The sequence below is a fragment of the Diplotaxodon limnothrissa genome, linkage group LG12 (assembly GCF_057381915.1).
Source record: "Diplotaxodon limnothrissa isolate DT_005_m linkage group LG12, D_limnothrissa_male_GT1.1, whole genome shotgun sequence".
NCBI classification, from domain to species: domain Eukaryota; kingdom Metazoa; phylum Chordata; class Actinopteri; order Cichliformes; family Cichlidae; genus Diplotaxodon; species Diplotaxodon limnothrissa.
Window position 1 is genome coordinate 19,421,242 of NC_140607.1, and position 14,166 is coordinate 19,435,407.

At 40.3% G+C, this 14,166-nt stretch overlaps 2 protein-coding genes across 2 annotated transcripts in view; both read right to left on the reverse strand.

The window, feature by feature from the left end:
- The window catches only part of iqgap2 (IQ motif containing GTPase activating protein 2), a 41,541-nt gene extending 35,170 nt beyond the window's left edge, over window positions 1-6,371 (reverse strand). The window contains exons 1-2 of the mRNA XM_085367259.1: window positions 6,035-6,371; window positions 2,656-2,755 (exon numbers count right to left, since the gene is read on the reverse strand). Coding sequence (XP_085223385.1) covers window positions 2,656-2,755; window positions 6,035-6,080 — 146 coding nt within the window. The 5' untranslated portion in view covers window positions 6,081-6,371. The remainder of the gene's footprint in view (window positions 1-2,655; window positions 2,756-6,034) is intronic.
- Window positions 6,372-10,858: 4,487 nt separating this feature from the next.
- Window positions 10,859-14,166, reverse strand: part of sv2ca (synaptic vesicle glycoprotein 2Ca) — a 28,241-nt gene continuing 24,933 nt past the window's right edge. Inside the window, exons 8-12 of the mRNA XM_085367260.1 lie at window positions 13,823-13,987; window positions 12,987-13,120; window positions 12,675-12,881; window positions 12,430-12,589; window positions 10,859-12,297 (exon numbers count right to left, since the gene is read on the reverse strand). Coding sequence (XP_085223386.1) covers window positions 12,114-12,297; window positions 12,430-12,589; window positions 12,675-12,881; window positions 12,987-13,120; window positions 13,823-13,987 — 850 coding nt within the window. The 3' untranslated portion in view covers window positions 10,859-12,113. The remainder of the gene's footprint in view (window positions 12,298-12,429; window positions 12,590-12,674; window positions 12,882-12,986; window positions 13,121-13,822; window positions 13,988-14,166) is intronic.

Consider the following 14,166-nt stretch of genomic DNA (forward strand, 5'->3'; position numbering starts at 1 on the left):
GAAATCCAACTAGTGCATGAACACATGATGCAGGAACATCCTGCGTGGGTTACATAGCTCTCCTGTGAAGCACTTCCTGTGCTTAAAACAATGACGGGAGAACTTGTCTCCTGACGCAGGACAAACTGGTGATGCTGTTTACAGCCCTCCAAAAAAATCCCTTCCTGTTATTGTCCAATCTGTGGCTCACAGTGCTAAAACAAAATAGAGCTTTCAGGACTCTAGAACAGGGCTGCCCAATCCCAGTCCTCGAGAGCTACTATCCTGCAGCTTTTAGATGCATCCCTACTCCAACACAGCTGAATCAAATGAATGGCTTGTTATCAGGCCTTTGCCAAACACGATGGCATGCTGAAGAGGTAACCAAACCATTTGATTCAGCTGTGTTGGAGTAGGGATGCATCTAAAAGCTGCAGGACGGTAGCTCTCGAGGACTGGGATTGGGCACCCCTGCTCTAGAACAAAGGTCTATCCCACCTCAACACATGATTACCATCCTCTTTTGCTTTCAGCTTCAGCATTTCTGACTGAACAGTGGCTTTGGGAAGCTTACGTCATGGAGCTTAGTCATGCATGTCATGAGTTGTCTTTGTGTGTGCCAGTGTGTCTGTAAATACAGAATTTTATTTTACATCTCAGGCTAAAATGTATCCAAAGATTAGGGTAATGCTGTTAACTAAAAAGCAAACATGACAATTTAGGCCTCCAAGCGATCCTGCATCAAAGCAAACAAGAAAGCTCCCAATCCAGAAAAACTACAAATGTAAACCACCATTTGTTTACTCTGTGGTGAGAGTACAAGGTCTCCTTCCAGAAACTTCTGTGCAACTGTGTGTGTGAATTGGGGAGAGGGAGGGGGAGGGTCTATTAACTGACATCCGTTCTTGTCAGTTGATAGATGTTTAAAAAAAAAAAAAAGTCTGGCTAAAATGAAGCAATCGTCCTGTGAAATATTAGCAGATGTTTCATTTAAGGTGCGAGTTAATGTGCAACATACAACAGAAACAATTCAGGTAGTTAAACCTTTATGAGTTTGACCTAAACTAATTAGGCACTGCAAGCAAAGCACTGTTAAAACAAAGCATGTCTGTCCATCCCACATGCTGTCAGAGATAACAATGTCACTGACCCCACCAGCTGTTTGTTTGTTTGTTTTTTCCTTTGAGTCCCTTTGCTGCAGAAAGATTCCAGTTTTTTGTCTGTCCAATTGTCCCATTAGGCTTTTATACAGACGACATGTAAATAAAATGTTTAAAATGACAAATTGGGAAATTGCTGCAGCTTCAGGATCCCGGGCATGTTAGGCATGCTGGGTCATCTGCTGACACCAACCTTACTGGTTTTTACCACTGTTAAAAAGGGGGCTAATTAAACTGTGCCTTCAGGTGTACTGGGTTGCTTACTCATGGTTGTTTGACTTCAGTGACTGCTTACACCTGACTCCAGAGACCAGAACCTAATCCCCTGCCCTCTGTGGTTTACAGCTTTGTTAAAGGTCTGTCTTAATCCTAATCTAACTTGACACATTTCAAAGAATGGAGGTGCAATTCAATGGCTGAAAGGTGTCACAAGCTCCAGGATTAAATAAGGGGAAGCTAAAAGGGAAACTGAGAAAGTTAAATATAGTATTTTTAAAGGCTAACCTGGTGTATTAATACAAAAACTTTCCCACTAAAAGTTCTCTATGCAGTTCAGTTTACCTTCTGCTAAAGTGTTTCCTGTCAGCTATAAAAAGACTGAAGTGTCATCATATTGGTGTGACCAGATTATGATGAAAGCCTGAAGCTGTGTTCAGTTAAGTCTTATTGTAAACCCTTAAACTCTCTTGTGTCATAAGCAGATAATATAGGCTATTCAAACAGTCTTTACAGGGTCAAAGTTCAGCTGGGAAACAAATCTCTGAGGGCATGTGGACGTAAAGCAAATGTGCAGTCGACACTCGGCCACAGTGACTGCAATGGATTTAAGCTGAAAAGTGACTCCAAGAAAATACTCTCTTGGGGACTGGGTGTGGTTATCAAATCTGTGTTAGAAGAAACATGATCAGACTTCCTCTTCCGTTCAGATGGATGCCAACATGAAGAAGACAGGAAGTGGTTCGCTTTCAGGTTTGCTAAGGCACCTCAAAGACTCTTCATCAGATTTGTGCTTGCTTTGGAAAACAGCTTTTTCTTCTTTTTTTTTTAAAATAAATAAATAATTTCAGCTTTTAGAGAAAAAAAAAAAAGCTAAGATGAGAGTACAGTGGATAACGAGCCACTCTTTCCACTCAGTCAGCACCACCCCAGATTTAATGACACGTGCTCTTAGGAATGTTTACACCTCCATGTCATCATGTTGCATCCACGCTGATTCAGCCTTTATCCACCATTGCAGCTTCATAATACTACAAACACTGTTAACCACACACATTTGCTCTCTTACTCATAAGACTGCCCTCACTTTCACTCCATTCCTTTATTTCACAACCATTTCCTGTTCATTAAACACATAAACCTTTGTATAAAAACATTAAACAGAACTAATGATTGACCAAGAGCACACCCAACTTAAATCCTAGATGCCGTGTGAACTGTGACAAGGCAAACAATACAAAGAAAAGCAACTGGCTTTTGTCTGCACAATGCTTCTCCCTCCATCTAACGCCCACCTTACCGTTTGGCTTCTTCTAGGTGACACAGGTACTCGTAGGCGATGTTCTGCCGCCTCCTCTCATCCATCTCTTCTGCTGACAACCTCTCATCATCCTGAATGGCTGGAAGAAAAAAACAAAAAACACTTATGATTATATCACTGTCATCGTTTTTCATTATGCAACATACTCCATAGTGTGTTGTCCATTCTTATTGTTCTTAATTACAGTTGAAAAGGGTTGTTTCATAAAGCTGCACAAGAACAGGTCAAGCTAATACTTAACTATAGCTCGGGCCTCCTTAGGAGCTGTGTCACTGGTATTTTTTTAGCTCTAACCAACACCAAGATCATCATGTGTGCGTCATACTCAATACAGGAAGTTGTCACAAGCATGACAACATTTTTGCATACACAAGGTTATTTTAAACACGGCACAGCAAAAGTTGCACTCGCAACCGTGACACACATCGGGAGGGTCTTCACAGTCTCCCTCCAGGTTGTAAAGAATCAGTACCACAGAAAGCGGTCTCCTCGAGGATGGTGTTTTATTACACTAACATTGAAGGTATAGGTTAAAACGGCACCTGAACAGAAGTGCTGATACCAAACATACATAAAAATAAGTCTTTTTTTTAATTACTATGAGCTGATGTGTTTAAAAACTCCACTTCATGCTTCAGTAAACCCTGCCGTGAGAGATGAAATAGTCTTTTTATTTTATGGTTTTTAAACTGGCTTTGGCGGGGTGCCGATCTGACAAGTGACTTCTGCTGAGAGTTGACCTCTGTAGTAGTGCCTCTTCACCTCACTGTGCAATACCTTTTGTGCAATACTTTTGTAAATAGTCAACAGTGCAATAGACTCAATACTTGAAATGTGCAATTCACTTGTATTTTTATTTTTATTCCTATTTATTCTATTTATCCCCTTCGTATATTTTATTTATATTGTCTCTGTATTTATATATATGTGTGTGTGTATAACTCTGTAACTTCTGTCGGTGCTGTGCTTTTTTGGAAATCGAATTTCCCAGAGGAACCCACCCGAGGGATTAATAAAGTTCTATCTTATCTTATCTTACCTTCACCTGCAGCTTAACGAGACCCCACCCCACGCCGTACTCCCTAACCAGCTCTAATCCGATCAAATCTATTTATTTCTGGCTGAGTAAAAGGGAAAATCTCAAGCTATGGGGCTCCTTTTACGAACAGATCTTTCCCTTTTCATTTAAATACAGGCTAGCAGCTGATGGTACACGTGGACAGGCACAGTTTTTACTCGCAGGTTTCTGCGAGTGTAAAATAAAGCCAGGTGCCCTGCAGATGTAAGCCTCTAGGAACTGTTTAACATGACTCTTTTTTAAAGATGGTTTTGCCATAATCTGCAACCACTAAGTTACCTATAAGATGGGAAATAAGAAATAACAGAAAATAACAACATCCGCCAGTGTCAGTAGCCAATTTTTTCCCTTTCCTTTTGTGACATATCAATGTTGAGCCGGCTAACTACACAAAGACTGTCTGATGACTTAAAAGAAAAGACTTAATTACACTAGATTTATGTGATTCTTAAATAAGTAACAAAACAAAAAAAACAAGACAGACAAAAAATATCAGCACTGGCTAATAGACAAACTAGAGCATATCCTCTCAAGTTCCATTGATGTCATTATTAAATTAAATTAAAATTTAATTTATTTGATAGGGACAATGTCGTTTAGCACGCAGCAGTTCCAATACAGAGCGTGAAGCTGATGTGCTGCACAGAGAGTTTACATATATTGCTAATTTGTCCCTAGCTGGACTTTTACATCCATCAGTGCTGAGATGTGTTTCAGAAAGGTTCGCATTGCTAAACAGTGACATCAAACTCATGGCAGTGGAGCTTCTGCACACCTGGGCCAAGTGCAAACTTTTCTATTCACAGAGATCCTAAAACAAAAGCCAGTTTAGAATCCTGACTTTACCAACTTCATATGTAGGTCATTAAACCCTTTTCTAGCCTGAATATTTTAAAACTCTAAAGCACACTCTGTTAAACTTGTCTATTCAACAGCCACCTGCAGAGACATTTGTTCGCCAAGTCTCAGCAGAGGCTTGGCAAATAATACTCGCATGCGAGGAGAAGCACGGGCCAACCACATCTCTACAGACGTAATTGTCCCGCTATTTAGGCGAAATGTTTTCTAGTCTCTTGAGCACCGCATCCAAGGGTCCAACCACAGATTTGTGGTCCAGCTGTGCAGAAGACAGATGCAGATGAAAACGTATGTCAGGCACAGAAGCCCCAGCGCAGCCATTACACACTACCTCTAGTGACACACTCACACACTTCCTGGAAGAGCCTGTCTACGCTCTTGCACTGTGTTATATTTAACTATCAGGATGGGTCTGTTGCTTTTGTGTGTCACAAGATCACCGGACCTGAGTTATAGTCCCTGTGATTATGACTCATGCTTTTGTTTAGCTGCAGGGTTATTCTACGCAACCTTTTGGCGGGCTACGATTCAAGGGAGGCTTTGTGTTTTTTTTTTTGGTTCATCCATTGTATCCAAGCCAAATCAATAAACTCAGGTCAGTATGAAATACATGAATAGATTTGCCTCGGGGTCCCACAGCAGCACTTGCAAATTAAAGCGCAGTTGAAGGACAACTTTGTGATTTGGGGCCAACAAATTTGGACTTGTTTGGACCCATATCTTAGAGAGTTTGCAGCATACTACTCTCTCTTATCTGGAGACACACTTCTTATTGATTCACAGTAGCAAGATATGATCAATAAAATATAATGATTCAAGTCAGATGCTACAGAAAGAAGAAGAAAAAAAAACAGCACTGGGGGTAATACTGCCTATTCTCAAAGCTGTACTTTGCCCACAGACATGCTATCTACAGTAAACCTACCAGTGTTTATTGTCAGTGGACTCGGTTAAATTCTTGGCGTGCTCACGGGGTTAGGCTGCACATGTGACAGCGGCAGCAGAAAGCTCAAGTTAATGGTTAACCTGTGAGAAAAACGCCTTATGTTGGCGTCCACTGTCAAATAAACAGATTAAAAAATCATTGTGCTGCGTTTAGGGCCACCTGTGAGAGGCGAGGGGAGAAAACTAGGTCTCAAATAACTATTAGTAGTATTATTGAAGCATCCAGGATGTGGTTTCTTTCACCTAAAACCTCTAATAGCCACTCTTCATCCGCATTTTAAGCGCACCGTCAGGGCCAGCCACACCTACTGAAGGTATCCCGCAGCTAGTGGTGCAGCTCACCCACCTGTTGCTCAGCAAACATCCCCGCGAAGGCACCGAAACGTTAGCTCGTCCTCATCCTCGCAACCAACCCACGTTGGGGTAGGAGTCAGTAGCTTTTTTAGCTCTAAAACAATCAAACACGATCTCACTTACTTCCATAGCGTGGCCTGTGTAACGCTGCGGTCTCTTCATGGTACATCCTGCCTCGTTTCCTCCACCCGTGAACTCGTCTCAACTGGAAATAACTTAAGTTAACGTTGAAGTTACCCGGCGACCGCGCCTCTCGGCAGATACAGATGTGAATAAACTAACTGGTAACTGGGGGAAGAAAAATAATAGTGATGTATATGGAGAGAAAAAAATAGGCACAGCTGTGTCCAGAAGTTTCATGAAAGTGCTAACTGTGCCTTGCAGCAGACGAACCCCATGGTGTGCACAGCTTGTGGTGCCTCCTGAACAAAGTGCTCCTGGTCGGTGCTCTTGCCCCGCTCAGCTCTGAGCTGCAATGATTGACGGGAACGCTGACGGAGCTTTAGCACCTTGCACCACCTGCTGGTGATAAGGTGAGTCTGGGCAGAGCTTTAACTGTTTTTATTAGTATTATTATTATTTTAATTTTTAAGATGGTAAATTGTGAATGTTTAATTCTGCCTGGTGCTTTCATTATTTGTTATTTTAATGTTTTTTTTTCTCTTAGACAACCCTGCCTTGGGTGTGTCTTTACAGGGTTTTTTTTAACGTCCTCTAATTTGCATAAAAGTTCAGGTTTCGCTTTTGTATGCAAAGTTGATGCCACAAGTCATATAAACCAGCGGTCCCCAACCTTTTTTGCGCCACGGACCGGTTTGTGCCCGACAATATTTTCACGGACCAGCCTTTAAGGTGTCGCGGATAAATACAACAAAATAAAACTAGTACCGGTGACCGGTACCGAAAAAAATAAGATTTATTCATAACACACGTGAAAAGACCCAGGAAAACCAAGTTAACGAAAAAACGATAACAAAATAACGCTAAAAACCGATAAAACCCCTGAAAACCATACATTTCACACCCGAGTCTCACTCTCGCGGCCCGGTACCAAATGACTCACGGACCGGTACCGGGTTTCCTGATATAAACTTACTAGTACAACGTGTTCTTATCATAAAAGGCCATCGTGGGAGGTTAAAAATATCACTTCAAGATATTATTGCGTAAAAAATCTTTCTAAAATCAATTAAAACTTTTAGACTGTATGAGGACAGCGAGACAGAGACGAGTTGTTTGCGGGGCTGATGGACATACTGGCAGGCAAGGTCAGGCAGGAGCCTCTGTGGACTATGATCTTTATAGACAACATTGTGGTCTGGAGGTGTAGGTATGCTCTGGAGTAAAAAAAACAATATCTGTGACAGAATATCTGTGTGTGGATGAGAGGGTGGGTGTGACAGTGAAGATGCTAGGAGAGGTAGTAGAGGAAGTGAACGTGGATAAGTTTAAATACCTGGAGGCGGGGAGACATGAAGAGTGTTGGGTGATTTTTGACAAATGAATAGCAGCAAAAATGAAAGAGACCGTTTAAAAGATGGTTGTGAGTTGTGCAGTGATGTAAAGTTTGGTGGTGGCATTGACGTAAAGAGGTGGAGCTGGAAGCAGCAGAGTTGATGTTAAGATCTTCTTTGGGAGTGATTAGAAATGAGTAGATAAGAGAGACGGCTCAGGCTGAGCAGTTTGGAGACAGAGTTAGGGAGACAAGTCTGAGAAGTTTTGGACATGTGGAGGATGTTAAACATAGAGCTGCCAGGCAGGAGGAAAAGAGGAAAACTGCAGATAAGATTCATGGATGCAGTGAAGGAGGAGATACAGCGCGTTGGTGTGATCGAGGAGGATGCGTGAAATAGGGTGAGAGTGAGGCAGATGACCCACTGTGGTACCCCCCAAAAGGGAGCAGCCAAAAGAAGTCTGTATACAGAAGAGTCTATACCGACTCTTTATACATTAATCATTGGCAGCTATTGCAATGATTCACGTCCTCGATTTTGGCCACTAGGAGGCAGCATTACCTCGAGGACACAGTTACTCTAACCACGTGTTTATCTGCATGTATTCATTTGGCAGGTATGCAAAATGTTGGAAACGGTTTCCATTGTGGTACAATGAAATGAAAAAGATTACATCCACACAATTTTTGATGTGGAGGCCACATTAAAACCATATCTTTTACTGGGTTGGCACAACAACTGTTACATTTTTCTATTTATGTATTCTTTTTTTCTCTGTGGCATCATCTTTTATTATTTTTGTTTTTGTATATCCTCTTGTTATTTTCTTCTGTGGGCTGAACTGTCATGTAGTGTTATATAACTGCTGAAAACTGTAATATTATTAGAATTTAATGGATGCTTGTGCTGCTTTAATGTCTCCACATGGCAAAAGGGACAGTAAAGCAGTCGTTCAGCAAAAGACCTGCAGAAAAAGTAGCTAGTGGTTGTAACTTCAGTTTTCTAAGTATGTGCTTCACCCGCTCATGGAATTTGGAGCGATTGTGTAGGTGTCCCCAAACATCCCATGAGTTTGGAGTGGCCTGTCCACTCTTTGGCTCTAGCACTGTCCATAAACACACCCGCCCACTATTGCGTCAAAAATGAGTGTAAATGCTGCACTCTCTCAAAGAGTTTCTCCAAAAACTGAACTTTATAGCCTTTCTAAACTATTACTGTTTAGTTAAACTTACTACATACACATAAATTTAAGGCTTATGTTGTCTTATGCACATAAATGATGTTTACAGGAGCATCAGTATTAATATTAATCTGAGGTTTAGCACAAGCATGACACAGAAGAGTAACTTGCTAGAGAACATAAGTTTTATTATATATGTTCAAAAGCAGCACAGTCTGCAATCCCTGCTTTTCCAGTTTCTAACATCAATCACAGGGAATTGAATATTTGGCAAATACATCTTCACATTTTCTCACACTTGCTGACCACTGAACATCAAGCTCAGTCATCCCTCAGGCCCTTCACAATTAGTACTCACAACTTTATTATTGACACACATCTGGCTATCCCCCCTCCCCTCAAAAATAGATGAACAAAACATACGAGTGATACATTCACGTTTTCCTCAACAAAAATCTTAATATTGTCATCATTTTCTCCCAGAAGAATTTATAATAATGAAAAAAAGTTGAGCATAAAAGAACGCAAGTTTTCTTACGTACATGCAAGTGTAACGCATACACAACCACGCACGCACAGAGTAGCAGGTAAAAGCTGAGGACCAGCGGATGTACAACAGAGATACAGTATATGGACTTATCGCTTGGACGAAGCCGGAGACACACGTGTCCCCTCAAGGAGCTGAAACATTTAACCCAGAAACTTCACTAACATCAGCTTTGATATGTACATAATATTTACATTCATGGTTACATACACAAGCCCACACACACTCTCCCTCTCAGACTCGCTGTCTTTTGCATACACACAAATACAGTACATATAATCAAAATCCCTAAATACACCAACATGTTAGGTAATATTACTTCTCTGGTACAACAATGCAGGTTTTTCATTCATACTGATGACTCCTTCTGATATTCTTTGCTACTGACATAGGTCAATATTGCTGGGCAAGTTTTTTTGTTTTGTTTTGTTTTTTTGTAATTTAGATTCTGTATGTCATACTTTTGTTTTAAAAATATTTAAATTATATATATGTGCTCAAAAAATATGTTGCACAATAGCAGCAGACTTCACTTTCCAACTTATTTTACATATTCTGGCAATGATGTGCACAAGTACAGTACAGTTTTTGTTTTTTTGAGTAGCTGAGAGAGAGCCACCTGCAGCACAGACACAAACCAGGTCCACACTGAAGTTACAGATGCCACAAATACAGAGAAATGCAGGTTAAGGTTAGCTAACACCACAGAAAATACAATACACACGTTTATTATTCAAAACTGAGAGCAACTGAATCTGGGGGGAGGGACGGCATCAAATTTTTTTCCTGATATCTTTATTTTATTATCTTCATCATGATGTGCATTGAGGTCAAAGACATGCTGTACAATAACTCATATCACCTCAAATTGGTTTGAGATGATATGAGCTTTGCTGAAAACAGCCATCAGTAGATGGGTACATTGTGGTCATAAAGGGACGGACATGATCAGCAACAATACTCAGGTAGACTGATGCTCAGTTGGTACTATGAAAATTTCATCACACTATTACACCACCAGCAGCCTGACACACTGATGTAATGAAGGATGGATCCATGCTTCCATGTTGTTTATGCCAAATTCGAGACTCATTAGACCAGGCAATTTTGTTGTCCAATTTTGGTGAGCTCATGTGAATTGTAATCTTAGTTTCCTGTTGTTAGTTGACAAGAGTGACACCACATGCAGTCTTCTGCTGCTATAGTCTCATCTGCTTCATCATCAGCTCAAAGCAGCCGTGCCCTTCTCCTTGAACTCAACATCAACAAGGTATTTTCTCTTCTTTTTTTTCGGGCCATTCTTTGTAAACCCTAGAGAGGGTTGTGTGGGGAAAATCCCAGTAGGTCAGCAGTTTTTTTTAAAATACTAAGACCAGCCTTTCTGGTACCAACAACCATGCCATGTTCAAAGTCACTTAGATCGTCTTTCATCTTCCTTCTGATAATCAGTGTGTGCTTGATCAGGTCGTCTTGACTAAAGATAAATAGGTGTATCTAACCAAGTGGCCAGTGAGATCAAGTCTAATGAGAGGTAAAAGATTAATGTTCCCTAGAAGTTTCAGTTTTGTACAACTGTGAATATAACGACTATAACCAACAAAAATGGGGTTAATTTTGATTAAATTAAGATGCATTTAAAAAAACGTTATGGGCTGCACCAATCCGCCGTCATAACGAGGTGGTTGTTATCTACATTATTATTTTGCGGTCTTGCATGGTAACTAACACCACAGGTCATATCTTGATGATACGATTGGTATAGCAGTGACATTTTTGCAGGAGAGAAGGAAACAAAAGTTTTAGCAAAATACGTATGTCTAACAAAAAACATGACATTAAGACCAAAAATGAATCAATATCTGTGACATATTTTACATATGTACATAAAATTACTTATTCTTTTTTTTTAATCTAATGCCTGTTCAGTTTCTGTCTGTTCCTTAAACCCATTGGACAGCACATGACTACGGGCATCTGCTCCAGTCAAGGAGAGGCACATTAAAAAAGGCCATTCAGTATTTTTGAAAGGAAGCAGCATGACATGTTACTGCCACAAGCAGGATCCAACACAAAGCTAAATCAGAAGGATAGCTCCTCTTAGAGCTTTTTTTAAAATAATACTAATAATAATAATAATACCACATAGAGATTTGGACAAAAGGAACAAATCATTATTTTTGGCTTTCACAAACACACAGCAGAAAATAAAAATTTCCATGTTCATATTCAACGTGACATACAATTATTGATACAGGAAAAGTGTTTCTATATGGCCTTTTTGATTCTTGGTTGGGTAAGTAGTGCAAAGGGCTTGGTCTCTGATGTAAATGGGCTTCTTTGTGAAGGTTGCTGATATAGGAGCAAATATGACACTGATCTAAATACAGCAGACTGATGTTAGATGCAAGCGAGTGAAAATAATTAGATATATGTATCTCACCTTTGCAAATGAGGTACCTGCTGCATGTTTTTCTTTATATTTATTTCTGTATGATGACTATCGGCACACATGGTCTGTGTACTGATAGTTGGTTCTGTGGGCAAGCCAGCTGTCATACAGCTGTGTCACGAGTATGAACTGTCTGATCATCTAGTCCCTGCGTTGTCACACAGCAGGTTGGCTGTGCTCATTACAGCTTGTTTTTGCACTTTTCTATCCATCTGGATTGGCTTAATAAGACTGTATCAATATTAAAAGCCTTCAGATTTTAACCGTGCAGTTTTACCACATAAGCAATGACTGCAGCTAGAAGGTGCAACCTCAACAAACCAAACTCTAACGAGAACTCTGTAGGTGAATGATTCACAAAATGTTGAACTTATCACCTCACAAGGTTTGCATCAGACACATTGTGAAAAGGTGTGTTTGCGGTTTTGCTTCACCATTTATACATCAGCGAGCTTTGAGATGTGTGTTAAGATATGTATAAAAAACCAAGCCAGCTGCACTGCTTCCTCAAAACGTTTCTCTAGGACTCTCACATCCAGATTTTAGCCCAGGTGAGCACTGCTACACTAGTGTTACATGAGGACATTCGCCCGAGTGTCAGGCAGCCGTAGTCCAACCAGGCCCCCCCCAACAAGCACTGATGACGCCATGAGGATAGGAATGGCCTTGGTAATGCCAACAAGAGAGCCAAAAATCAGGTTCCCTAGAACTGCTGCCAGCTTACACAGAGCATTACAGAACCCAAAGCCTGTTCCCCTGGGAGAGAAAATCAAAAAACGAAAACAGAAACATGTTACTCTCATAAATTGGATGAATTAGGCCCTATTTTATACACAAGTCTATACAACAATGTTATCTATAAGAAAAAAAACACGTTTGTCCTGTTACCTCCTGACAGTAGGGAAGGACTCGGTGGTGACAACATCCAGGGAGTTCCAGGCAGAGATGCTGAGGCCATTATAAAGGCACAACATGAAAATCATCATGGATTCACTGGTGCCGAACCACAGGAAAAAACAGCTGATGCCTGATAGGATCATGGAGCCACCTGAGGACATACACACATATTCAAAAGAAGAGTAAAAGTTGACACACCCATAGTGTTACCAAAGAGCCAGGTCTTACTTTCCTACCTAACATAGAGAGACGCCCAATTTTATCCATAAGGAGAGCAGACACGATGTTGCCAGGAAGAACAGCCAGGGTCCCCAGAAAGTTGATGAAGTAAACCCAGTAGGCGCTGTAGTCATCATCAAAAGTCATCTGGCACCCTGTCTTGTTGTGGGTAAATGTACTGTTGATCACCTCTGTGCCATCAATTAATTTAGATTCATCGATATCTGCCCAGAGAAGCAAAAAAACCAAAAACTTTCCCATGTTAAGATTATAGATGGTGTATTAGAAATGACAAAACATAAGAGTTTACCTGTGTAGTCATGCCTCACCTGTGTTAAAGAAGAACGTGTCAATGAAGGTACAGTTCCTGAAGAAGGAGCCCACTGATGTCACATCATCAAAGTAGCAGTTACGAAAGGTGGAGTCAATGAAGGTGACAGACTTCAGCTTCATATTGACAAAGCTGAAGTAACAGAAATATGTTAACTTTAAAGGTACAATCAGTCATTTTTTTAAGTTATTTAATAGAAAACAAGAATATTATATTTATGTGCAATTAAGTCTTCCAACAAATGGATGGGTTCTTATAAATGTTACAATTAATTCATGAAAAATACATGTGAACGGCGCTGACAGCTCACAAAGAGAAAGTTATGCAACAACATCTGGTTATAAGCTAACGTTATGCCAACGCTCGAGTGTCCTAAAAATGACACTTCCTGTCAGATAAACAGCGAGCAAACTCTCAAACAGTGTGAGAATGTAATCAAACTAAGTGTTTGAGTCCAGCAATGTTGAATCCATTTCAAAGAAAGTTTGACTGACCCCAAACCTAACAGCAGCTAACACTGACTAACAGCAGCAGTGGCAAAGAAGCTGTTTTTGAACTCTTTCTGACTAAAATGTTTGTCCAACAGCAGCTACTGTAGCTAGGATTTAGCACTTGAACTATGAGGAGTAAGTAAAGGAGTAAAACAGAATTCAGTTGACTGCAATCTGCTGATGTCTAGTGGTGATATTTTATGCACTTTATCACTTTAATTGCAGCATGTAACATTTTATCAGTTGTGCATAACAAATTTGCCTCCATCATCATCATCATTATTATTATTATTACTATTATTATTATTATTATTATTATTATGATGAAACTGAATTGTCTTACTGGTCGTTAATGAAGAGAATATTTTTGTGTATCTGGTTCTCCAGGGTGAAGTTGAAGGTGATGCCTTCGATGCGTTCATTGTTATGGATCTTCACTTTAGAGGCATACTCATCAGCCTGCAGGTGTTTAATGACATCAGGGAACCAGACTGACAGGCCATAATATCTGCAATCAGAGGGACATGTTGATAGTTGGATCTAAAAAATCAGCTGATCGGTTCATCAACGAGAGGTTGTTCGTGTTAGAGTGAGACCTGACAAAACAATAAATAGATAGACAGACACATTAGAAATCCAGAAGATACTTGTGCTTTAAAAAAATCAACTGGCTGCCTCCTGTCTTGT